Raw genomic sequence first — 27,629 nt, 5'->3', positions numbered from 1 at the left:
TATGGGGGCCGCCATTAGCATACGCGCTGGTTTTTTTTTAAAAGTCACCCGTGATAGGCTACGTGATGATTAACGTAGCCTATCACAGCTGACTTTGCAGATCTAGCCGTGATAGGCTACATTAATCGTCAAGTAGCCCATCACGGGGGCGTGTTTTTTTTAAAAAAAAACTTTTTAGTTCGCGGCCGGGCGAGGCGGGAAGCCTCCCCCCCGGCCTGAACTTCGACAGGGCAAGGCGGGAAGCCTCCCCCCCAGCCTGAACATCAAAGGGGGAGCAGCGAAGCGCCTCCCCCCCACCGCGAACAAGCTTCGAGGACAGGTAAGTGACTTTCGTCCATCCCTAGTGCAGGGTGTGCTTTTTATTCAAACAAAGAGAAGGTTGCTGATCTTTCCCTTCATGCTGCATTTGTACAAGTGAAGTGTGACTGCTTCAGAAAGAACTTTCCATTATACTGTCTCTTTTTCTTCATGAGTTTCATAACAGAAGTATGATGTAGTGGTTAGAGTCCAGCCCAAGGTCACCCAGTGAGATAACTAACAGGAGGTTTGCTAATGAGCTGGATGTGGAAATACAAAGCTGAGCTGGGGGCAAGTGGGGTGCTGACATGTGTAGGAGTAAGTTGCATTGAACTCAGTAAGACTTACTTCTGAGTAGACATGCACAGAGTTGGTTCTCCTCTCCATTTTAGCCTCACCATGTCACCAACAAGGCTGGATGTGGAAATAGAAAGCCTAGCAGGGGGAATAATACCTCGTGCAGGGCTCCAGACCGGCATGGTCATTTTAAAAGGTTCTTTCTTTCTTTCTTTCTTTCTTTCTTTCTTTCTTTCTTTCTTTCTTCCTTCCTTCCTTCCTTCCTTCCTTCCTTCCTTTCTTTTTCTTCCTTTCCAACAGCATTGCTTTAAACAAAGAGTGCTTTGCTCAGGCACACCTAGGGCAGCCTTGTTTTGGGAAGCCCCGAGGAGGAGGAAGTATTTTGGCTGAAAGTAATTACTGCACATCTCAGGGCAGGGGAAAAAATATGTAAATATCTATGAAAAATAGCCTTTCTTATGGAAGTTATGCAAAATTATGGCTGTCGGTACAGATTTATCTTCGTAATTCTTTGAGCGGAAAAAAAGAGGAGAATTCCGGGGGCTTGCAAACAACGGTATGGAGCACTGGCCGCAAACAGCGGACGTCAAGCTGCACGGAAGGTACACAATTCGTACATCCCTACTTTGCAGACATTATCAATAAATCTGGCCCAATTTTCAACCCAAACTTGGTTGTCTGTGTCTTCTTTAACCCATCTCCACTCGCAACTACAATACACATTAAAGCACTATCCATAAAGGGTTCTAGAGAAATATTTAAGCTTGAAATCGCAGCTAAATAAGCAGAAGAAAGTCAGCAAAAAACTTAAAAAACACTTTCAAAATTCCCTGAATATACCTCCCTTTCCTTGCTCCAAATGGCCATGGGGATGAAGTAGAGGAAACCTTTGATCTCCCCATAATCCCTAATTAGTTTTCTCAGTTAGAAGCTTCCTGGAGTTGAGCTCAGCTCTTAGAACAATGATGTAACACTTTGGGAGAAAGATGCAACCCAATAACCCAGTATTGGAGGCCAAGATGGCAAAAACTTCCACAGCCACCACATCTTTCCCCTTGGTGCTTAGGGAAGCTGGAATGAAGGAGATCCAAACACTGCAAAACACCAGCATGCTGAAGGTGATCAGCTTGGCTTCATTGAAAGTGTCTGGCAGCTTTCTGGCTAGGAAAGCTACCGTGAAGCTGGTGAGGGCCAGAAAGCCCAGGTAGCCCAGAACACAGTAGAACATGAGGATGGAGCCTTCATTGCATTCCACTATGATCTGCCCAGCCTGAGAGTGCATGTCAACATCTGGGAAAGGAGGAGAAGTTGAGAGCCATGCAATGCAGATGCACACTTGAATGAAGGAGCAGGAAAGCACAATGGCATTTGCCACTTTTTGCCCAAGCAGTTTCCTCATCCTGTCCCCTGGCCTGGTGGCCATGAAGGCCAGGACCACAATGACGGTTTTTGCCAAGACACAAGACACTGCAATGGAGAAAATGATAGCAAATGCCAACTGCCGGAGAAGGCAGGACACCTTCCCAGGAGTGCCAATGAAGAGAAGGGAAGAGAAGTAGCAAAGCAGAATGGAGGTGAGTAGGATACAGGTGAGGTTTTGGTTGTTTGCTTTGACAATGGGTGTATTCCAGTTCTTTATAAAGGTCAGTATCACCAAACCTGTAATCATAGCAAAGGAAATAGCCAGGGAAACCAGAACGATCCCCAAAGGCTCTTCATAGGTTAAGAAGGTCCGAAGCTTGGGGATACATTGATCTTGGTTCTTGTTTGCATATTGATCTTCTGGGCACTTGACACAATGAACAGCATCTGAAAGGGTTAAGAAAACTGTGTGGCAGTGTTAGCTTAATTTACAAAGCATGGCTGTAAATGGTTGACAAGAATTTCTAACTTTGGATTTCTCTCCTTTTTGGCCTTCAGATGTCTATATGACATACAATGACTTCAATGTCCCTTCTACTCTTGTGGGCTGGTAGCATAGCAGTGATCATGTTCATTCCCAGCAGCAACATTGCAAATAATTGTCATGGGCTCCTTGGTGGCCTCTTTCAGTCTACTACTCCAGTAGCCAAGTCCAGACACAGACAAAGGGATTCTTTTCAAAGCTTTATTCCTTTTACAACTTAACAACTCTACTATCAGCGACTAGCTATGAGCAGCAGAGGACCTATGCCCTGGGTTGGAACAGTTGGTCCCCGTTTGAAGGAGAATCACTTGCAGACCCTGAACTGATGGGCTAGGGAGAGTCCCTCCCCTTTTCCCTTGGATCCTCTGGGCGCAACCATTGCTTGCGCGCCAAACAGGCACTACGCCCCCTTTCCGCGCCCTCCATTTGGCGCCGCTCCCTGCATCAGTGTCGCGCGTCCAGCCAGCCCTCTTCCCACACTCTCCCACTCCCAGGACCACTATCTATCTCAGGAATGCTGGTGGGAGGAATCTCTGCCAGCTGTTGGCCCTGGGAGGGATGAGCACACTCCTCTCCCACGAGCGGCTGCTCCACCTCAGAATCAGAACTACGCTGGGATTCTATGGGCTCAGTGTCCACCCTGACAATAATAAGCATTTCAAACAAAATATAACATATCAACTTCAACTCAACCACAGTTCATGGAACACCAGGAACTGACAAGCCTCATGGAGTGTGATTCCATGCTATTGGCTTCACTTTGCAACATTGTTGTGATGTTTCCCCAATTGCATTTTCTCCTTTTCCTGTTTCCACAGCCCTTAAAGACCAAGCTTATCATTGCTGTAGCGTGGGGCTCTGTGCTGTTTCCTCTGAGCTCTAATCAAATTATTCTCTTGATGGCTGGGTGGAGCCTGAGTGGAGTCTGGGTTCATTCTGATTACCTCATCAGTGTTCCCACCTCCTCAACCGTGTTTCCAGGACAACAGAAGGAGAGGCTAATGGAGGAGTACTGGGTTTTTAAGAGGGAATCATCTTTGATGTGAAGAGAGGCTTCCTCCCCCTCTCCCCTCCCCTTTCTCCTTTCCTCTAAAAGTCCAGATGTACCTGCATTTCAGGAGGAATCCTCATTGAGCACAATGATCATTACTTCTGAGTAGACACACATATGCTCCTGCTGTGAAAGGGGGGAACACAAAGAGGGAAACCAGCCACCTTTTTAACCCAGAAGAACTCATTGTCCACAATGGGAGTTACATCTGAGGAGGCACTAATGGGTTTGTTGTGGGAAAGAGAGCCACAAAACCAGCCCCCATTTTAATGCACAGAATCTGTATATGGAAGCTGTGAATGAGTTACATCCTAAGACAATTCATCAGAGCCTGGATATCCCACTTGGTCGAGATCCCACTTGGTCGCTGAATTGGACTTAAGGAATTGGGCTTTAAATTGTGCCATTTCAATTGAGGGGGAATCTCTGCAACCCTTATCGACTGCAATGGGGTTTCCTTCTGAGGAGACCCTAATGGGTTTGTTGTGGGAAAGAGACTGAAACCAGCCCCCATTTTAATGCACAGGAAGCTGTGAAGGAGTTACATCCTTAGTCAATGGACCGAAGCCTCAAGATCACGCTTAATCGCATTTAAGGAATTGGTCATTGATACGTGCCTTCTCAGCTGAGGGGCTTATCTGTTATTTCTGTGGTGCTTGAGAGGTCAAGCCTCATTCAGCACAATGGGAAAAAAAAACATCCTTTGACTGGGGTCATGGGCTGTGTTCTAGTGCTTATTTTCAATGATGTTTTAAAAGTTGGTCCCTTGGCATCCTGCTCCAAAACAGTGATGAAACTTCTGGAAAACAGGGAGGGAAAGGGGTGGGTCACTGAGGTCAGAGCAACACACCCACAAAGGCTGGGCTACCTGCCCCATGGGCAGGACTATGATACCGAACCCAGTGTGGTTGTGGAAATAGGTCAGTAATGCAGCTGAAGTAAGCTGGACATGTAAGACTACAACCAGTCTCAGAAGAGGTGGTTTTTCTGCATTCAAATGCAGGGCTGGTGCTGAATGTCATGGAAACACAGAGACCTCACCACACAGCCAGGTTGGAGTAAATTGCTGGTGGAAACACAGCCATGGTGTTACATGCTGATGATTCCCTGTGGTAGCCAACCTTGGACAGATCCAGACAACATATCCTGTCATGACTTTATCTCCTTTCACAACTCACTAAAGACACAACTCCGCAGTCTCAAAGATACTACAGTCTACTCAGCTGGATCAGTTACTGTGGAGGCCTTTAAGGTACCTCCAGGATAGGTAGTATTTTCCCAAGCACTCAGATAGGCTGGGAGAAATAATTTGAGATCTTTTGAATTTTGTATCATTGTCAAATTAATCGAAGGTGAACTCACATTTAAGGTTTTGCCCCGGCATCAGTTTCACCTTCATGCCTTTTGTTTTTTCTTCTAAGTAAGTATGTCCCTGTTGGCTGTCTCTCCTTTTTTGGTATCATTTCCTCTAGTCATTATAACTTGAACAGAATTCAGCCAGCCTTCATTGCCATACTAAGAAGATAGAATGTTTATTAACATTCAAGTACATCACACAATCTCAGCTAGTATCTCAGCAAGCATGTTCAATGGTTGAAGGCAGTCCTCTAGCCAGACTTCCTTTATTGGTAAGGCAGTCCCATTTCTAGCTGGGGCCTTCTTTTTTTTGCTGATTCATAGCATCAGCTGATCCCCCTCCCTTCTCATGATGGAGGAGGATTTGAGGACGCATAAGGAAACAACTTTTCTCCCACTCCTCTGTGCAGGGCGAGCATGAACGTACATAACAGGCTATGTACAATGTAATTATCTGAAAATTCATGATCAACCCCAGGAATAACATGGTCAGCAAGCTTCCCCCTCCCGCCATCCCCAAAATAAGGATGTTAAAGATACAGTGAACACAGGGATACTGAAAGGTGGAAAATGAACAAAGTCATTTCAAATAGGAAATGAAATAACAGCAGATTAATAATAATAATTTTGAATCACAAGAAAACACTGATACAAAAAACAAAGCAAAAAACAACACCGGATCAAGGAACAGGGTAAGAAAGAACAAATTACAAAGCAGCCAAAGTAAACCATTTAGGGAAAGTGCTGCTGACAACGATATGAATAACTTCCTCAACTTCAGATTCCACCTGAATAACAAATGTGTCCATCCTACAGCTCTAAGTATTTTAAGAAGGACAGAGAAACAAGTAAGATGTTAGCATGTGAATTAAGTCCTTTTGGGTCCCCCCTTGTAGTTTTGTCTGACTTCTCCTTTGAATTTCCCTCTTGCCAGAGAACCAAGTGAAAACTTTTAATGGGTTTCCATGTCATGGCCTAACTCAGAAACTGGAAACTTAGTATAGAAAGGAAATGATTATGATTTTTATTTTTACTAGATGCTGTATAGAGTTTTCTGCCCAGCATATCTGAAAAGGCCTCATGCTACTGTACACACATTCAGTGGAAAATCAGAACCAAGGCCTGAATCCAGCCTAGGTGTCCAGCCAGCTAACTGTAGTGTACATACCACTGCAGTGTTTCTATTCATCTAGGGCTCTGTTTTCAGTTTTTGCAATCATTAAGTGCCCCCAAAGGTATGTATCTTTATAGCTCCTACAACTGGGAGTATATAGTGTGCCTTAAAAGAATAGGCCATAATGTTAGGGTAGATAATTTTCCAGTTCATTTTAAGTTACTTCTTTATTAGACTGTTTTAGCAACTGACTCTGTGTTACTCACTGTAATAATAATTCCATACGAAAGAAACAGTTGCTTTTAAAGGCAGGCACACAAATTTGCTTCTTTTTTCCTTGCTGGGTGGAGAACACAAATGAAATTGAAATTGAAAACTAGAGTGAAGGCAAGTCCAAGCTGTGGAGTCTAACTCTAGCCCATAAGATAAAATCAGAATATTTAACTCTTCAGGGCACATGTTACCACAAAGGATCATGTAAGTAAAGTAGGGTGATGGTGATAATGAAGACTCCCTGGTGGGTCAAGAGAAATCTTGAGAGAGTAGACCTGGGAGTCCTTCTGTACTTTCGTAGGGAGAACCAGCACCACCTCTCATATATCTCTGATATGTGTGTGTGTATACAGTATATATATGGCACTACTAATGATGGGGGCGGAAGCTGAAACATTTAGCTTAAAATATGTTTTTGAATTCTCTGTTGTTAGTATTTCTGTCTTTCATACACACACACACATATTTTATTCATTCATTCATTCATTCATTTATTAGATTTATTGTCACCCATCTCTCTGGCTACCCAGCCACATACATATATATGCATACAGAGAGAGAGAGAGAGAGAGAGAGACTTCAATTTTTTCCTGTTGTTAAAACAAGCTGGCATTCCTGAAGTAGAGAGGCTGTCATCCTCATGTCACAAACTAAGATGAAGTCCTTGTTTGGGCAACTCACTGCTCTTGATAGGGCAGTGCACCCAATGGACCCACACCAACTATGGAAACTGTTAGGGGCTTTATGAAAAGTTAGTGAAATATATTATTATACAACATGCCATTTCATATGCCAATTATAAATGCCCAAAAGATGATTCTGTATAACATCAAAGTCTCTTTAAGATTTTTGTCAATTGAAGATTACAGTAATTGAGTTAGTTCTTTCTGGAATCAAAAACTGAATAAAGGCTTTAAAATATGAAAGGGAATAGAAAGAGATTTGAAAACATTCTCGGGCAAATCTTTGCACTATCACTTACCTGTCTGGTTAGATATCATATCTTCTGGGCACTGAATACAGTCATAGCAACAAACTGGGTTCCCCTCTCGACCAATCTTGCTGTGTCCAGGAAGGCAGCTCTCAACACACGTGGAACGGGGCTGCGTCTAATAATAATAACATGGGAGGTCAACAGCACTAATTTCTTCATGACAGTTAGTCCACTTATATTTCTACTTGAAAACCCAGGAAATTCTCAAATCAGGTTTCCTGCTGTGCTGAATAACTGTCAAAAGTAGAGTCAGCTGAAATTTCACACATCATAAACCCTTTATAATATTTACAAGAGAAAAAAATAAATTCAGCCCTGTCCACATTCTCCTCACCATGCATAGTTTTGTACACCTCTATCATGTCTCCACTTACCCTCTTTTTCCAAGTTAAACAGTTCCAGCTGTTGTAACATTCCCTCAAAGGGGAGATGCCTACTTGTAGGTAGCAAGAATGAGTTTTCAACAATTCATGGGGAGGCCAGTGTAGCAAATATTGACACTGATATTGCTTAGCCTGACCTGGTTAGGCTGAGCCATAAAATTAGAAATGCTATCAAGCCAGGAAGGGATGCTTGAAACAGGAAACACCGGTTCTCCCAGGCAAAATACAAATGTAACTATTTTTTTGTGACAATTGTTTTATTTGTCACTGACATATCAGTTGCATATTGTGATGGTCACAAATGTTGTCTCACATCCATGTTTTTTCCTAGTCAGAACTCTGGTGTCGAGACCAGGAGATATAGATGTTTAGGGTAGATCTAATAATATGTTGATACTTCCATTGTGTTAAGAGGAAACATAAAATTTGAATGTACGTAAGCAGGTAAACATGTGTAAAAATGCCTAACTGGTATAAAAGGCAGTCCAGTGATCAAAGATTTCAATTCTCTATGGGAGAACTCAACTTTTTTGCTGTATTTGAGAAGAATGATTTTATCCAGGGTTTTTCTTTCTGGGCAAGTTCTATAAGTTTTATTATAAAGTCACTAGATGGTGCTGTAGTATAGTTGGAATATCACAGGATTCCGTACTGAACATTTACTGTACTTCAGAGTGCGATTAAATCACTTATCACACTTCCCTCTTTGTGATAGATAAATAAATAGATAAAGCCCCTGTAATGGCCAGAAAGCACAAGAGGGACCCTGGAGGTTGATGACATCATGTAAAGGACCCACAAAAACCATGAAGCACAATAAAAGCCTTGTGCAGAAAAATGCTCATAGAATCTCTGGGTGAGGGCAGATTTGTCACAGAAGGAAAGACAATTCTAATGTTTTTCCAAAAATACTTTTCTGAGAAATGTTGGCACAGCTCCACATAATCAGTTTCCCAAATCAATATTTCACCACAAAATAGACTCAAGGAATTTTACACACACTTTCTCCCATGCTCACATTTATGCAAATGTAAATGTTGGCATGCCAATGAGAAGGAACATATTTACACCTACAGTTGAAAGAAAACTGAAAAACCTAAAATGTTTTTGATATGATTGGGGGGAAACTCACTGACTCTTCCCTAGTAGTGTGAAAACTAGAAATGTAAAATTTCTGGACATTTTGAGGTGATGGGGGGGGCAACTTGTTTTTTTCTGGGTTTTTTTCAGAAACATTGGAAATGTTGGAAAAAATGAAAAAGAAGCAATACTTACTTTTTGGTGCTCTTTTCAGATCGAAAGACACTTTCTTGCTTTAAGACAGCCCTCCCCAACCTGGTGCCCTCCAGATATTTTGGATTTCAGCTCCTATCAGCCCCAGGAACTATAGGCAGTGGTCAGGAATGCTGGGCATTGTAGTCCAAAACATCCAGAGGGTACCAGGTTGGGAGGGCTGCTTCAGGAACAGAAAGCAGCCTTTCTGTTCCTAACATTATTTTACATAGAACTTAGTTTGCTCATAAAATTATCATGATATTTTAAAACTTTTAAAAGTAAACTCAGTTAGCAAATCTGTAATTATTGACATGGGGGGTGTCTCCCTGAGCGATTTACTCTGAGCTGGCTGCATTTGGGGGTCATTAGGGATACATGATGTTGTGACCATCCAGCAGCCACCCTGGAGCTTTTCATGGAAAAAAAGGGATTTCCTGAGACTGCTTAAAGTATCATTCTTTTCCTTAAGCCGAGTACTCTGTGGTATATTTGTTATGTGCCCCAGCTCCAGCATGGTGTATGGTAGCCCTGTGTGTGTGTGTGTGTGTGGGGGGGTGCCTTTCACTGTAACCCCAGTCAAGGGGTGTTTCCTGTCCCTGTGTTTCTCAGCACAAACCAATTAGTGTCTGTCTACTCAGCAGTAACTCCCATTGTGCTCAGTGAGGCTTGTTCCTGAAATGCAGGTGCATCTGGAGCACCAGGAAAAAAAGGAGAAAGGGGACAATGTGTTCCTTTAATGATTGTCCCTGTAAGGAAGTAATTAATGAAGGTGTGGGGAGGGGGGAGACAGAGAGAGAGTGATTTCTGTCGAGATGGGAGGAAAACTCCCAGAATTTAATCAAAGGAGAAGGAGGGAGCCTGGAGGGGGGGGGGCTCTCTTACTGGCTGAGCATCCCCTGCCCTCATATGACATTCACTCCAAGCCCCACCCCACCCAGAAGTATGTTCTGTGAACTGACTTTTACTGGTGCGATACACTCGCTTATCAAGCCCGGGGTTGAGCCAGGCCGGCTACTTGAAAAATCTGGGTTTGCCATTATTGGCTTCTCCTTCCAGCTACTTCTGTTGTCATGGAGAAACCCCTATAGTCCCTGCTTATCTCTTATCCCTCATCAGAGATAGGGGATCATATGGCCCACAGTGGTGCCTGATGCAGGGGGTTTTGGAGGACCACAAGAAAGGATTTGCTTGGCCATATGCTGCCCACAGATAGTTGTTTTTTCATCCCTGATATATGCCCTAAAATAAAGGGATACTCAGAAAAAATATACTGATGAACAATCTCAAAGGCTGTGTTACAGTGCCTGGGCAGCATTATCCTTCCATTTAGGCTTGGTTTAAAATGGATCTTGTTGTTTGTTCTTACCTGCTTAAATATGCCATTCCATGTAATGGAATCTGCAGCAATGCTGAACTGTAGGCTGGATGAAATTCTTCCAACCTTGAATGTCAGAAAGGATAGGTTGGGGAAAGTGATCCAGTTGACGATATCATATCCAGCTGACAGTTGCCCATCCTCAAATAGTAGTTCATGGCCAGCACCATTGTTAATGTGCATGTTTTCCAGGAAAGAGTGGAGCTAGATTGGGAGAAAATATAACAGCATTTATCAAAGGAAGGCCACTCTTTCTGAATGCTAAGACTAAGACGTTACTGTAAACCTGAACTGTATAGGAACTCAGCACAGCAGATTTCCCTTATCTTCCTATCATCTTGCTACAGTACAAAGCTCTGAAGCAACACCTACTGTTGTTAGATTGTTCACACAACACAAAAGGGCTCCAGGATATAAGACAAGCTCTGTTGGATCAGACCAAAGGCCCACCTTGAATCCAGTTACCCACAGTGGCCAACCAAATGGCTGGGAGAAACCCCAAAGCAGGATAGGAGGGAAAGAGCCCTTCCCCACTGTTGTCCCCAGCAACTTGTATTCAGAGGCATTCTCTTCTCAGTTTTGTGTCTCCCGGCAACAGTCTGTTATGCTACCGAAAATACATTTTCTGACTCTAGGGGAAATGCAAATGAGTGGTCACTTTACCTGCCATGGCTGAAAGTTCAGATGTCCCACTTTGCCTCCAAGCACCGTCACTCTATGTTTCCATAAATAGGTAGCATGCAAAGTGTGTGCTATAGCATAGAGGGCATTGTAGATACTGTAGCTCTGACTGGTCATATCCATATCAAAGAGGGATGCAGACAGGTTCTCCAGCTTTTCCCCTCCAGTACAGTTCTTACAGTTTTCAATGCTTACACCTCTCACACAACACTTGAATGTCATTTTCCAGAACAGATAAAGGAAATGCATCAGCATCTCATCAGGCTTCAGGCTTCGGAGAAAATCCTTGAATGCTGGCACTGCATTTGTTTGGACAGAGAAAGTTAATGCACCATGGAAGGTTTTGGGAGAAAAGCTGTATGAATACATTGTGCTGGTGAAATCCCATTGAGCAGTTGTAATCCAAACCTTCCCTATAGGGGTGTCATGAAATTCATACATGTCTAAGGTGACTGTTAAAGGAAACAGAGAATGAATGTCCCCACTGACAGTAACCACATTGGCTTCAGTTAAAAAAAGTGTTTCCCTTAGTTTAGAAACATTGTCCATGTAAAAAGGAATAGTAGATCTATGTATTGCTCTGGACCTTTCCAGAAAGGCAACACATATATGGTTCTGAGCAAGCACAGGATTCAGCATCTGCACAAACCTTTCTCCATCATCATCATCTGAAACAATGAGGCCAATCCATGTCCATCCGAAATGCAGGAGCAGCTGGACAATCCCCTCATGCAAAGACGTTTCCCTTGGTGTCATCCGGTACAAAGAAGGAATATGGGTTTTACTGGAGAGCGCAGTCTCATGTCCGCTATATGTGATCTAATGGGGACAATGTAACTTAATAGAGGCTGGAGAAATATCTTCAGGTTCCCATATTAATGTACATCCAGATATTTGTTTCAATATTTGTCTTTTCATTATATTTTAAATAATATGAACAACACATTTTCTGGAATATAAGGTTCTCAACGGAACATTCCACTAATGGCAAATTATTTTCTGACTACAATGGACAGAAACCAAGATAGAATTGTTGTTGTTGTTCAGTCATTCAGTCGTGTCTGACTCTTCGTGACCCAGTGGACCATAGCACTCCAGGCCTTCCTGTCCTCTGCTCTCACCCGGAGTGTGCTCAAGTCCATATTCATTGCATCGGTGATGATATCTAGCCATCTCATCCTCCGCTGTCCCCTTCTCCTTTTGCCTTCAATCTTTCCCAGCATCAGGGTCTTTTCCAGGGAGTTTTCTCTTCGCATTAGGTGGCCAAAATATTTGAGCTTCCGCTGCAGTATCTGCCCTTCCAATGAGCTGTCAGGGGTGATTTCCTTTAGGATTGACTGATTTGACCTCCTTGCAGTCCAGGGGACTCGTAAGAGTCTTCTCCTGCACCACAGTTCGAAAGCATCAATTTTTCGGCGCTCAGCCTTCCTTATAGTCCAGCTCTCACAGCCATATGTTGCTACTGGGAAAACCATAGCTTTGATTATACGAACCATTGTTGGCAAGGTGATGTCTCTGCTTCTTACTATGCTGTCTAGGTGTGCCATAGCTTTCCTCCCAAGGAGCAAGCGTCTTTTAATTTCATGGCTACAGTCACCGTCTGTGGTGATCTTGGAGCCCAAGAAAGTAAAATCTGTCACTGCTTCCATTTCTTCCCCTTCTATATGCCAGGAAGTGATGGGGCCAGATGTCATGATCTTAGCTTTTTTAATGTTGAGTTTCAAACCGGCTTTTGCACTCTCCACTTTCATCCTCAACAAGAGGCTCTTTAGATCCTCTTTGCTTTCTGCCATTAGGGTGGTATCATCTGCGTATCTGAGGTTGTTGATAATTCTCCCAGCAATCTTAATTCTGACCTGTGATTCATCCAACCCAGCATTTCTCATGATGTACTCTGCATATAAATTAAGTAAGCAGGGTGACAATATACACCCTTGTCATACTCCTTTCCCAATTTTGAGCGAATCGGTTATTCCATGTCCGGTTCTTACTGTTGCTTCTTGACCCTCATAATGGTTTCTCAGGAGACAGGTAAGGTGGTCTTGTACACCCATCTCTTTCAGAATTTGCCAGAGTTTGTTGTGATCCACACCATCAAAGGCTTTAGCATAGTCAATGAAGCACAAATAGAAGATTTTTTGCAATTTTCTTGCTTTCTCCATGATCCAGCGAATGTTGGCGATTTGATCTCTAGTTCTTCTGCCCCTTCGAAACCCAGCTTGTACTTCTGGTAGTTCTCGGTTCGCATACTGCTGAAGCCTAGCTTGTAGGATTTTGAGCATCACCTTATTGGCATGTGAAATGAGCACAGTTGTGCAGTAGTTTGAACACTCTTTGGCATTGCCCTTCTTTGGAACGGGAATGTAAACTGACCTTTTCCAGTCTTGTGGCCACTGTTGAGTGTTCCAAATGTGTTGGCATATTGAGTGCAGCACTTTAACAGCATCATCTTTTTGGATTTAAGTAGCTCAGCTGGAATACTTTCATCTCCGCTAGCTTTGTTGTTAGTAATGCTTCCTAAGACCCACTTGACTTCACTCTCTAGGATGTCCGGCTCAAGTTCATTGACCGCACTATCATGGCTATCCGGGAAATTAAGATATTTCCTGTATAGTTCTTCTGTGTATTCTTTCCACCTCTTCTTAATCTCATCTGCTTCTGTTAGGTCCCTGCCTTCTTTGTCCTTTATCATGCCCGTCTTTGCACAAAATGTTCCCTTGAGATCTCCGATTTTCTTGAAAAGATCTGTAGTCTTTCCCATTCTATTGTTTTCCTCGATTTCTTTGCATTGTTCATTTAAGAAGGCCTTCTTGTCTCTCCTTGCTATTCTCTGGAACTCTGCATTCAGTTGGATATATCTTCCCCTTTCTCCCTTGCTTTTTGCTTCCCTTCTTTCCTCAGCTACTTGTAAAGCCTCATCAGACAGCCACTTTGCTTTCTTGCATTTCTGTTTCTTTGGGAAGGATTGAGTTGCTGCCTCCTGAACAATGTTACAGACCTCTGTCCATAGTTCCTCAGGCACTCTGTCTATCAGGTCTAATCCCTTAAATCTATTCCACACCTCCACTGGATATTCATAAGGGATATGATTTAGGTCATACCTGAATGGTTTAGTGGTTTTCAATTTAAGCTGAAATTTTGCGATAATCAGCTCATGATCTGAGCCACAGTCAGCTCCAGGTCTTGTTTTGACTGACTGTATAGAGCTTCTCCATCTTTGGCTGCAAAGGACATAATCCATCTGATTTCGATATTGACCATCTGGTGATGTCCATGTGTAGAGTCACCTCTTGTGCTGTTGGAAAAGAGTGTTTGCTATGATCAGCATGTTCTCTTGGCAAAACTCTATAAGCCTTTGTCCTGCTTCATTTTGTACACCAAGGCCATGCTTGCCTGTTATCCTGGTGATTTCTTGATTTCCTTCTTTAGCATTCCAATCACCTATGATGAAGAGGACATCTTTTTTTGGTGTTAGTTCTAGAAGGTGTTGTAGGTCTTCATAGAACCGATCAGCCTCAGCTTCTTTAGACTCAGTGGTTGGGGCATATAGACTTGAATTAGTGATGGTGAATGGTTTGTCTTGGATTCGTACTGAGATCATTCTATCATTTTTGAGATTGTACCCCAGTACTGCTTTTCCCACTCTTTTGTTGACTATGAGTGCTACTCCATTTCTTCTAAGGGATTCTTGCCCACAGTAGTAGATATAATGGTCACCTGAATTAAATTCGCCCATGCTTGTCCATTTTAGTTCGCTGATTCCCAAGATGTCGATGTTTAATCTTGCCATCTCATGTTTGACAACCTCCAGCTTACCTTGATTCATTGATCTGACATTCCAGGTTCCTAAACAATATTGTTCTTTACAGCATCGGACTTTCTTTTCACCACCAGACACATCCACAGCTGAGTGTCCTTTCGGCTTTGGCCCAGCTGCTTCACTCTTTCTGGTGCTACTTGGAAATTCCCTCTGCTCTTCCCCAGTAATATATTGGACACCTTCTGATCTGAGGGGCTCATCTTCTGCCGTCATCTCTTTTAGCCTTGTGATACGTTCCATGGGGTTTTCTTGGCAAGAATACTGGAGTGGGTTGCCATTTCCTTCTCCAGTGGACCACATTTTGTCAGAACTCTCCACCATGACCTGTCCATCTTGGGTGGCCCTGCACAGCATAGCTTATGGCTTCACTGAGTTACGCAAGCCCCTTCACCACAACAAGGCAGTGATCCATGAAGGGGAAGATAGAATTAAGCTGGTTAAAATAGGCAAAATCAGTTCCTCAAACCAAGCTGTTGTTTGACTTCATAGCAGGCATAATTCTACATTAGATCATGGCTGCATATCCAACTATCAGGAAGGTTTGTCTTTTATGAATTTTACATCAGAATATTTGGATTTATACAAATGGAAGTGACTTCAAACCATCTTTTCTATCCACCTATCTAAAGAAGGCCATAATTAACACACATCAGCCTGCAAAATGTAGATCAAACCAACTTCTTTAAATAAAGTTTTCCTGAAGACTAAGACACAAACATCTTTACAAGTGCACATCTCATATTAGCTGTGTGCAAAATGAAGAGAAACATTTTAGTGATGGGCTCATAGAGAAACACAAAATGCTCATCACATACCAGAAGATGCTACATGGCTTCAAGACAGAATGTTCATATTTCATGATTACAATGCAGATGCCCTGTTTTTCATGGAGTCACATTCAACAGCCATATATCACGTATAGACAAACCATGTGCTGAATATGCATATTTTAATTAAATAAGCTTCAGTTTTGAAATACTGTCTGAAACTATCTCCTTTTAAATCACACTTTAGAAGCAGCAATATTACATACCTGGTTAAAATGTTACAGGGGCAGATTTAACCATTAATTTTCATAGATTCCAGCCAGAGAGAGAGGGAGAGAGAGATTGGCAGGCAGGCAGGCAGGCAGAGAACCAGAGATGTATGGTAAAGGCAAATAAATTAATTTAGGTTGATTCATTAATTTCTAAAACAGTCATCAGGGATGTATATTCATTCAATTTGCCCTTTCTTAAATGCTGGAGCAGCAAATGAATGTTACATTAGGTAACATATACATTAGTTTACTTTTAGTTTGTGGATTTTCATGAAGACTCAATGTGCTTGTTCTGAACTCAACAAAATTCATGTTGTTGTTGTTCTTGTATAATAATTTTTATTTTTTAAAAAAGAAAAACAAAACAACAACAACATAAACACACAATACACATACACTAAAATATCTCTTAAGATTGTAAGATATCTACCTTTGGCTCCCCTTACACAGCAAATTCTTATCTTAGTTGTATATCATACATTGAATTCATAGACATTGTCTCATTTCTCTCCTAATTTTAACAACAAAAGAGAATTAACCATCTCAAAGTTCAAAATCTGCATACATAGATATCATTTTTCTCTATTTCTTGTACACATTCTATAAAAGGTTTCCAATCTAACATATATTTGGTTGTTGATCCTTCTTTAATTATAACAGTAAGTTTTGCCATTTCTGCCAGCTCCACCATTTTCATGATCCACTCGCTCACAGTTGGTGTTGTTTCATTCTTCCACTTTTGTGCATACAATAACCTTGCAGCCACTGTCATGAAGAGAAAGAGGGTTCCCCCCTTCTCTTTTACTTGTTTAGTCCCAATAAAAAAGTTTCTGGCTTTAATTCTATAGTAGTCTTTAATATTCTTTCAGCTAAAGACTGTATTGGTTTCCAAAATGTTTCAGATTTTTTACAAGTCCACCATAAATGATAAAACATTCCCTCTTGATCTTCACATTTGCAACATTATCCAGAAGCACCTTTATACATTTTAGACAATTTAAACGGTGATATATACCATCTATACATGATCTTATAAAAATACTCTTTAAGGCTTGTACATAAAGTACGTTTTAGATCTTTTCCCCACATACTTTCCCACTCTTCCATTGATATATTATGACCAACCTTTTTTGCCCATTTTACCATACAATCTTTTACTTGTTCATCTTCTGTCTCACACCTTAACAGTAATTTATACAGTTTAGCAATAACATGTTCATCATTTATACACAGTGCTGTTTCAAACTCAGATTCTGTTTGTTCAAATCCACCATTTTCTCATCTATTGTAAACCTTTCTTTAATTTGCAAATATGAAAACCACTGACATACATGACCTTCTTCCAATAAGCTTTCCCTTGATTTTAACTTATATTCCCCTTGTGACAGTTCCAATAAATCATTATATCTTATCTTATGCATTTATGTGTACTATCAAATTCTCTTCTATGCATTGCTTCTTGAAGATATCCAACATGGTATTTTTTGATAGAACTTTAATTTATATTTATTCCAAATTCTTAATACAGCCCTTTCCATCTCAACTGGAAATTTTTAATTAAGACTTTAGAAGAACTGGACTTCGGAGAAAACTTTATGATCAGAATGCTCAAATAATTATAAATGGGGATTTGACTAAATTCAACAAAGTTTACTGAAGAAACATTATATTAGAATATATATGACTGTAAAGCAAGACTTCTCATGCCATCCCAAAAAACATGCTATTTACCTGTGGAATCTTGTACAGACTAATGATGCTGGCCATCTGGATAATATTTTCTACAGTGAGCCCCCCAATGATAGACAACACCTCTTTTTTCCGATTACAGTTGAAATTAGGCGCCTTCCTTTGTTGTGTGAACAGCAGATCTACAATGGCTTCAGATGTGCTTCTTGTATTATGTAGGTTGTCATAGATGTGGAATCCCAGTGTCATGTTGGGCAATAGGCTGGGATTCTTACTGATCTCGTGGATGGCAAAAATAAAAGCAAAGGCTTGTTGATAATTCTTTGACACTATGCTGCAACGAGATGACAGTGAGAGAAATATTGCAATGCATTTTCACTAGTGGCAGATGGGCAAGGGTTGTATAGTTCCCCATCCCTAACAGAATGGGAGAGAGATTGAAGCAAAAGGAAGGGAAGTGTTAAGCAGAGGGTTGACACACCTCTAATAACACCTGGAATTCTTCAGCTGATCTTATTTTCCCAATAACTTGAGATCGTTGATAGGAAAAGATGTACGGATGGAAGTTCCACCCTTGGCCACTCTAACACTCATCTGGGAAATAGCATTACCACTACTCCATAATAAAGGAAGACTTACCTAATATTAACAGGAGCCCAATCTGGAGGATCAGTAAACTCAAGTGAATCATACCTAGGATGTATTAAAGAGAGAATCCCACCAATTATTATATCTCCAGACTTAGAGATATTGGTCGTGTCAGTAATTTTTGTTGGCTTAACATCATACACCATAGGAGGCAGCAGAAGAAGCAGCCATACCACCATTAACAACCACTTGAGTCCAAGAACATGCTGATTTCTGCAACAACTGCACACCTTCATCCTTAATGACTGTCTTGTCTACAATGGTCCCCACGGCAAGAAACTTGCTGAAATGTATCCCTTTCCTCCAAGTATCACATAGGAGAAGAATGATTGGACCAATAAAAGATGATTGATTTTGCTGTACTCTTCAATGAAGCAATACCCTAGCTCTGAGAAGCACATTATCAGTTCAGCCCAGAAGTCAGTAAAGAAATGGAAAAAAAAAAGATCTGCATTTTAAACTGGATTAATAATTCTCCCCTCGATGTGCACACACACAAAATAACAGTGATTTTGATAATTACCTAGCATAGTGATGCCTCCCTGGGATCATGGATTCTCTGTCTGTGTAAACCAAAAAACAAACCAAAAATAGGTTTTAAAGCTGTCATAGAATGATCTCCCTGGAGAGTTAGTAATGGGAAAAGTTGGCTCATAGTGCACAATCCTTGGACATGGACATCCGGCATGTATGGCATTGGTCATAAGTTGCTGAAAAAGAGACATTGGGTTGAATCCTGACTTAGTTAGTTGCACTGTTGAAATACATGTGTCCTCCATACCATATACTGTATGGGCTTGCTGAAAAGGGGCAGCTCCTGACAACAGCTGAGCTGCTGCATTCTGCTCTAGATCCAGCTTCTGGACCATCCTCAAGGGCAGCCCCACATAGAGCACATAGCAGTAGTCCAGGCTTGAGGTTATAAATGCCTGTACACCATGGCCAGGCTCTCTCTCCAGGGGAGGCTATAGCTGGTGAACCAGTCAAACCTGGTAAAAGGCATTCTGAGACACTGAGGCTACTTGGGCTTCCAGTGACAACAATGGATCTAGGAGTACCCCCAGACTATGAAACTGATCTTTCAGAGGGAGTGCAACCCTATCCAGAAAAGGCAATGAGCCTTTCTCCTGGAACCAGGAACCACTGACCCACAGGGCTACCATCTTGCCAGGATTCAGCTTCAGGTTATTGGCCCTCATCCAGCCCATTACTGAATTTAGGCACTGATCCAAGACTTGCACAGCCTCTCCTGATTCAGATGTCACAGGGAGATAGAGCTGCATGTCATCAACATACTGATGACATTTAGCACCAAATCCCCTAATGACTGCTCCCAGCAGCTTCACATAGATGTTAAACAACACTGGGGACAAAGTGGTGCCCTGCGGCACCCCACAACTCAATTGCTAAGGGGCCGAGGAAAAGTCACCCAATATTACTCTCTGAAATTGGTCCCATCAGTAGGACCGAAACCACTGTAACACAGTGCCTGTGATACCCATGCCATGGTGTCAGTCCAGGAGAATACCATGGTCAATGGTATCAGAAGCTAATGAGAGGTCAAGCAGAATTTCCAGGGTTGCACTCCCTCTGTCACTCTGTTGATAAAGGTCATCCATCAGGGCAGCCAAGGCAGATGCAGTCCCATAACCAGATTAAAAGCCAGACTGGAATGGGTCTAGATAATCAGTATCCTCCAAGAGTGCCTGCAGTTGCTCTACCAAAACCCCCTCAAGTACCTTCTCTAAGAGATGGGTATTTGCGACTAGGTGGTACTCGTCTAATACCACTGGGCCCGGAGCAGGCTTCTTCAGGAGTGGTCACACTACTGCCTCCTTAAGGATAGTGGGGGCCACCCCTTCCTGCAGGGAAGCATGTATCACTCCCTGAACCCACCCAGTCCTACCTCCTCAGCTAGCCAAGAGGGAGAGCGATCAAGAGGGCATGTAGCTGTTCTCATTGCTGCAAGCACCTTGGCCACATCATCATGCTGCAGGAACTGGAACTTAACCCACAAAATCAGGCAGAGGGTGGCATCGGACAGCTCTACTGGAACTGCAGTAACAATAGCGTCAAGTTTGCTGTGGAGACAGGTGATTTTCTCCTCAAAGTGTGATGCAAAAAGGTTACAGCAGGTGCTCAAAAGGTCAGGGCACCATTTGCTCAGGAGGGAGTTAACAACCCCTGGAGCACCCGGAAGAGTTCTGATGGATGCCTACATGAGAATGCAATGGAGGCAGCAAAATATGCCACTTTGCTGCCCACACCACCAAACAATAGGCACAATTATGTGCTCTCGAGCATGCTTGGTCATCTTTGCTTTGAGACTTAGGCCATTTGTAATCCAGCCAATGTCCAGCCTCTTTCACCATTATACAATAGCGGGCTCTAAAGCAATGGAGGGGGCACTCAGGTGCAATCAAGTTGATGGCCCTCCACATCTCACTGTTGAGGCTAGGGCCACGACTGGATCACCATCTGTCACCACTAGAAAATCCCCAAGAGTATATGGAAATCCATCAGATTCTATGTAGGAATGTACGAAAGTCACTTACCTTTCCGCGGATTATGTTGATGATGGGTGGGAGGCATTCCGTCCCTCCCCCTGGAATCCTCTACAACCGGCTGTGCTCCTTTTTTTTTTTTTACAAGACTGCAAATGGTGGTGGCAGCAGCCGGTCGGAAGACCAGCTGCTGCAGCTGCTGCCACCAAAGCCGCCACCAGAGCCGCCGCCACCCGGAACATCCACCCCAGATAAGTCTTGTCCCAGGGGGGATCTGCAGGTCGTTCCGCCATGGAGTTCGGCGGGCCAAATGCACTGGCATTCAGCCTCACCGAGATCCGTGGCGGAATTCTCTGCCATCCCTAATTCTATCAGTCTCCTGGGGCGGCCATCCAAAAGCCCCCCACCTACCCCTGCAGAAGGAAAGTAGCATTGTGAGTTCAAACTTCACCAGAAAATGGCATGACCATGACAATGGGGTTACTTGGACACCCCCCTCCCAGCGTCAGACCACCCAGCTCACAAACTTGGAGCAAAAAAAAAAATGCAATGGTATGCCCTGCTTTTATTTTATTCTATTTATTTCATTTCTATACTGGCCAATAGCCAAAGCTCTTTGTGTTGGGCTGATGACACACTGAGACAGCCCCACGCTTCTCATGGAGGCCATGAAGTCCAGAGCCCAATAGATAACCAGATGTATTGCCTTTGGCAAGGAAACATTCCGCCCATGGGCAGCAGGGCACCCAGTTGGCACCCACCAAAGTGCCCTACCCCTCCATTTTTTTTAGTTTCAATTTTTAAATTAACAAATGTGCTTCCTGACAGCTGCGATCACTTCAAAGCAAAGTGAAGGCCTCGGTCCACTGCCATAGAATCATAGAATAGTAGTGTTGGAAGGGTCCAATAAGAGATCGAGTCCAACCCCCTGCTCAGTCCGGAAATCTGAGTCAAAGCATCCCTGGACCCTGACAAATGGCTGTCAAGCCTCACCTAGAATGTCTCCAGTGTGGGAGAGCCCACCACCTCCCCAGGTAATTGGTTCCATTGTTGTCTTGCTCCAACAGTCAGGACGTTTTTCCTGATGCTCAGCTGGAATTTGGCTTCCAGTAACTTGAGCCCACTATTCCATGTCCTGCACTCTGGGATAATCGAGAAGAGATCCCAGCCTTCCTCGCTTTGACAACCATTCAAGTACTTGAAGAGCAGTATGATATCTCCCCTCAGTCTTCTCTTTTCAAGGGTAAGCATGCCCAATTCTTTCAGGCTGTCCTTATACGGCTTTGTTTCCAGTACCCTGGTCATCTTTGTTGCCCTCCTCTGAACCCTCCCCAGTTTGTCTGCATCCTTCTTAAAGTATGGTGGCCAGAACTGGATACAGCACTCCAGATGAGGCCTAACCAGTGCTGCATAGAGGGGAACTAGTACTTCACAGGATTTGGAAGCTATACTTCTATTCATGCAGCCCCAAATAGCACTTGCTTGTTTTGCAGCCACATCACATTGTTGGCACATATTCAGCTTGTCATCTCTACAACAATTCCACGATCCTTCTCGCTTGTAGTATTGTTGAGCCAAGTATCCCCCATCTTGTAACTGGGCATTTGGTTTCTTTTTCCTAGGTGCAGAACTTGGCATTTATCCCAATGAAATCTCATTCTGTTGTTTTCTGCCCAGCGCTCCAGTCTATCAAGATCACTCTGAATTGTTTTTCAGTCTTCCATAGGGATGTCAGAGAATTCCACGACGGATCTTGGTGAGGCCAAATGCCAGTGCATTCGGCCCCCTGAAATCCATCATGGAATGGCCTGCCACACCCCCACCCCCCGCAGATCCCCCCTGGGATGAGACTTACCTGGGGTGGATATTCCGGAGAGCAGCAGCTCCAGCGGCGGCTGCAGCGGCGGGGGTGGCGGCGGCTGGTCTTCCGAACGGCTGCCGCCGCCGCCATTTGCAGTCTGTTTCTTTTTTTCCCCCCATAGACTTGATAGGCTATGTAAAGACTTATGTAGCCTATCACGTCTGGGTTTAAAAACAAAACAAAACCGTGCACGCAAATGGCAGCGGCTACAGCCGCCGCCATTTGCATTCCTTATTTTTCGCCATCTTAGTCTACATAAATATTTACGTAGACTAAGACGAAGAAAAGAAAGGGGAATGCAAATAGCGCCCACTACGCTATTTGTGTTCCCTTTTCTTTTCTTCATCTTAGTCTACGTAAATATAGACGTAGACTAAGACAGCAAAAAATAAGGAACGCAAGGCTTCGTTCCGCCATGGATTTCGAGGGGCTGAATGCGCTGGCATTCAGCCTCACCGAGATCCGTGGTGGAATTCTCCGCCATGCCTATCCTACTCACCAATGGAACATGGCTCCCTGAGATCTTCTCTGAATGTAATTCAGTCCTCAGGTTGTGACAGAGGTTCCCTGACCCTGAAGTTCAGGGAGGAAAAATAGAGCCCTCTGCAATCCCAAAACCTAATGCCCACACAATAGAGTAATAATCCCCCAGCACCACCTTCTGCAATCAACCATTCCAGTAGCAGTGAAAATACTCTATGCCAACCCAGATGACCTAGCCAGAATGATACCATGGTCAATCTTATCAAAACCCACTGAAAGCTTCAACAGAAGCAGTGGGGTGGTATTCCCTCTGTCCCTCTCTCAGCAAAGCTCGTCACAGAAAGCAACTAAGGCAGTTTATGGTTTAAACCAAGTTTTAAACCAGACTGAAATGGATCTAGAAAATCACTTCAATCCAAGAAGAGATGGCATGGGATTTTGAGCAGGGGGTGGAGTCTGCCGGATTCCCCCCTGCCCAGCCACCTGACCCCCACTGGCGAGGCTGTTGGGGGCTCCCTTTCCTGCTCTGTGACTGGCAAGAAGTGCTGCAAGGCCATCCATCCCCTTGCTGAGCCGCAATTGTGTGCAGGTAGAAATGGCCCTTCACACCTTTAGTCTTGAGTCATTGCCCCTTTAAGGCAGCCAGAGATGCAACTTTAGATATGCAGAAGTCACCGAAAGCCACCATTGTGTGCACAGACGATGCCAGAGGTTCTTGTGGAGACTGGTGAATTTAAGGTGGGCAAGCCATGGTGCACCCCATAGGTCACAGTATAAGGGCTTAGGGATGTACGAAACACTTACCTGGTTTCGTCCAGGGACATCTGCGGTGGGGGGGAGGAACTCCGTCCCTGTCCCTGAAATTCTCCCCAGCCAGCTCCACTCTTCAGCGACTCCACGGAACCGCCGGCTGGGGCTGCCCACAGCCAGACAACCGGCCACTGGTCTGTGCAGGGACACAAATGGCGGCCGCCATAGCCGCTGCCATTTGCGCCCCTGTCTTTCACTGTGATAGGCTACGTAAATATTTACGTAGCCTATCACGGCAAAAAAAAGGGAACGCAAATGGCTTCAGCTACAGTGGCCGCCATTTGCGTTCCTGTTTTTTTGCTGTGATAGGCTACGTAAATATTTATGTAACCTATCACGGCGAAAGACAGGGGTGCAAATGATGGCCACTATCCCATTTGTGCCCCTGTCTTTTGCCGTGATAGGCTACGTAAATATTTACATAGCCTATCACGGCAATAAAACAGGAACACAAATGGCGGTGGCTACAGCGGCTGCCATTTGCGTTCCCTTTTTTGCCATGATAGGCTATGTAAATATTTATGTAGCCTATCATGGCCTCCACAGGGACGCAAATGGCGTCCATGCGTTAGCCATGATAGGCTACGTAAATATTTACGTAGGCTATCACATTCATTTGCAAAGCAGCTCAAATGGCACCAGGTAGGTGCTCTGTTTCGTGCACCTTTCACAGGGTGGTGGGGCAGGGGGCTTCGTTCCGCCACGGTTTTCGGGGGGCTGAATGCACTGGCATTCGGCCTCACTGAGATCTGTGGCAGAATTCTCCAACATCCCTAGGCTTCCTATACCTGGGTAGATATGCGTTCCTTGGCATTCGGATCAATAAATCTGGCCCAATTTGAAATGAATCACTTCTGCCTCATCTCTCTATTTCCACCTTTGCACCCGCAACTAGGGGTGGATGAAAGTCACTTACCTTTTCTCGCAGCTTGTTTGCGGTGGGGGGGAGCGCTTCGCTGCTCCCCCCGCGAAGTTCAGGCCGGGGGGGGGAGGCTTCCCTTCTTGCCCGGCCGAAATTCAGGCCGGGGGGGGAGGCTTCCCGCCTCGCCCGGCCGAAATTCAGGCCGGGGAGGAGGCTTCCCGCCTCGCCCGGCTGCGAACACGAAAGTTAAAAAAAAAAACAAAAAAACGTCCCCTGGTAGGCTACGTGACGATTCACGTAGCCTATCATGGCTAGATCTGGAAAGTCAGCCGTGATAGGTTACATGAATCGTCACGTAGCCTATCATGGGTGACTTTAAAAAAAGAAAAAAAAAGCGCGTACGCGAATGGCGGCCCCCATAGGGAGCCGCCATTCGCGTTCCTTATTTAGTTGCTGTAGTCTACGTAAATGTTTACGTAGACTACGGCGAAAATAAGGGCAACACAAATAGCGTTGCCCTTATTTTTGCCGTAGTCTACGTAAACATTTACGTAGACTACAGCCACCAAATAAGGAATGGGAATGGTGGCTCCCTATGGGGGCCGCCATTATCCGTACACACTTTTTTTTTTTTAAAGTCACCCGTGATAGGCTACGTGACGATTCACGTAGCCTATCACGGCTGACTTTGCAAATCTAGCCATTATAGGCTACGTGAATCGTCACATAGCCTATCAGGGGACATTTTTTTTTTTCTTTGATTGCAATGGCGGGGGCGGCAGCTGGTCGAAAGACCGGCTGCCGCTCCCGCCCCGCTCGAACACTGGACGAACCGCCAGCCGGACCCGCCGCCGTGAGGGACATTCAGGGAAGGTAAGTCCCGTCCCGGGGGGGGCGGGGGGCGGGGGGGGCGGAGGATTTCTCCCCGAAACTTGTTCGAGGGGCCGAACACGTTGGCGCTCGGCTCCCCGAAGTTTCGGGGAGAAATTCTCCGCCATCCCTACCCGCAACAGGATTTCCCCATGAAGTCAATTTGGCATGGGAAAATGGGTCAAAGTGACATGATGCTCTGACTGCCATGATAGTGGGAGGAGCCCTGTCTGCCTTAATAAGCCAAGAACCTAATGTCATCCATTTAAAGGCAGGCTCCAGACAAGAAGATTCCAACATTGACCAAGGTGGTCAATCAAATCTGAGTGGGAAAAGACCAAAAGTTAGTACAGGTCAGCAAATAGGCCTGATGGTATGTAGCTACATCTAGAAAACTGAACCTGCCTTTGTTAATTGGGAGTGGCATCCTTTTCAAAGATATTCTTGGTGGAAAGGAACCTGGTGGACAATAATTTATGAAGCAGAGCATTATGTTTTTGGAAATATTTGCCAAGTCTAAGGACAGGGATCAATTGAGTATAAGCCACTCAATTGGGAATCCATCCAGGCAGGGTGCTTTCCCACTGTTCATTCTCATTATTGCATTCGTAATTTCCTCTAAAAGCAAAGGAGCTAAAAGGAGTTGTTGCTGTGTAGAATCTAAACATGGAAGACTGATCTGAGGGGAAAAACAGAAAAAGGTTCCATACCTTGCACTGTTATTATTACTGATACTGGAACGATCAGAAGAAAAACTTAAAAATTGTGAGTTTCTGTCTGTAGAAGGAGGTATATACTTTGCCACTCGCATCTTTAATATCTGAAATGGCATTTTGATGCTGATACTCTTTAAGATGCTATGCAAGGATCTTGCTCGGATGTTCACCATTTCCCCAGTATTTCTGTCACAAACAGGTCAGGGCAAATTCTGCCTTCTGTGGAAGAATATTATTCAACTCATGCCTAGTATTCTGTAGCTCTTGATAAAGATCTGCTGTGGGGAAGTGGCAAACTGAGTTACAAGAGATTTCAACTTCTTGTTTAAAAACTGTTGATTTTTTTTTCCAGTTTCTTTTGATAAGAAGCATAAGAAATAATTCAGCCCCTTATAAAGGTTTTACTGGCTTCCCACTCAATGGCACACAAACCCGCCATACCCTCATTAGTATTAAAATAGCCTGTAAGGTCAGCTAACATCTGAATTTTAAACTTCTTGTCATTGAGGAGACAAACATTAGAATGCCAAACATTGGGGGCCATAGGAGGGTCAGCGAATTGTATTTCCAATCAGACTGGGGCATGATCTCACACTACCAATGTATCAGTCTTGCGGTCTTTAATTTGACATACAAAAATGTAGACAGACACACAGACAGACAGATGACAGGTAGTCTAATCTAGAGCAATTATGGTGAAGTGGTGAAATCAAAGTATACTCTCTATCAGCAGGATGTAGAATTCCCCAAGCATCAGTTAGAACTTTTTCCTTCATATAAGATGGAGTGCCAACCTCACAGCAGATTGGGCCTTAGGAGAAGGTGCATTCGTATATAACAGCAGATCTAATCAAATGCTTGTAAGTGATAGTCAAGAGGGACAAGAGGTGAGCATAAAGTAGACAACTTCATAACTGAAACTTCACCAGCAATGCTGGACTGAATGGTGCTCTGACCACGTCCATTAATCCATTTCTAGTCCAAATTGTGATGGATGCAAGCAACAGTATTTTCAATGTGTTCTGCGAACTTGTGGTATGCCATTCATGATGGACAAACATGCCCCAACAGAAATTGTAACTTGCTGGTTCAGTCACAAATTCCTCAGCAAATCTCCAATGACAGCTCTCCATTATTTCAAAATCTCAGTGCGTGTATATAGATTCCTGTGCATGTGCGTCAATGAAGGGCATCTTGGGAACTGTAAATGTAGTGTACTTCAAAGAATCAGTTTCACTTACCACTCCGAGCCCATGACTTCCAAAAGTGCAACAGCAGAGCAGGCACACAATTTCTGGTGGCTGTTGTGTTATGCAAAACCTTTC

The 27,629-nt window shown here is 43.8% G+C and overlaps 1 protein-coding gene across 1 annotated transcript; it reads right to left on the bottom strand.

Moving 5' to 3' along the window:
* Window positions 1-1,501: 1,501 nt before the first annotated feature.
* On the bottom strand, window positions 1,502-26,743 carry LOC146341349 (vomeronasal type-2 receptor 26-like). The gene is made up of 6 exons (XM_084807388.1): window positions 26,737-26,743; window positions 23,063-23,136; window positions 20,105-20,302; window positions 11,652-11,821; window positions 7,277-7,356; window positions 1,502-2,403 (listed from the first exon to the last, which is right to left on the bottom strand). Exons 1-6 carry the CDS (start codon window positions 26,741-26,743, stop codon window positions 1,502-1,504), a joined length of 1,431 nt encoding a protein of 476 aa, XP_084663514.1.
* Between the last annotated feature and the right edge of the window lie 886 nt (window positions 26,744-27,629).

The sequence above is a fragment of the Heloderma suspectum genome, chromosome 6, assembly GCF_057233095.1.
Source record: "Heloderma suspectum isolate Gila_16-S chromosome 6, 16-S_ref, whole genome shotgun sequence".
In the NCBI taxonomy this organism is placed as follows: Eukaryota; Metazoa; Chordata; class Lepidosauria; order Squamata; family Helodermatidae; genus Heloderma; species Heloderma suspectum.
Note: the sequence above shows the minus strand (reverse complement) of the source record. Positions and strands in the feature narration are given on the sequence as shown.

Bases quoted from the DNA above. Each gene is read 5' to 3' on its own strand.
- LOC146341349 (XM_084807388.1), bottom strand. The intron at 20,303-23,062 runs GTGAGTAGGATA...TCACACTTTGAG, and splicing joins CAGGGAGCCATGTTCCATTG to GAGAAAATCACCTGTCTCCA. The intron at 11,822-20,104 runs GTAGGACTGGGT...TGTCCCCATTAG, and splicing joins CCTCTTGGCTAGCTGAGGAG to ATCACATATAGCGGACATGA.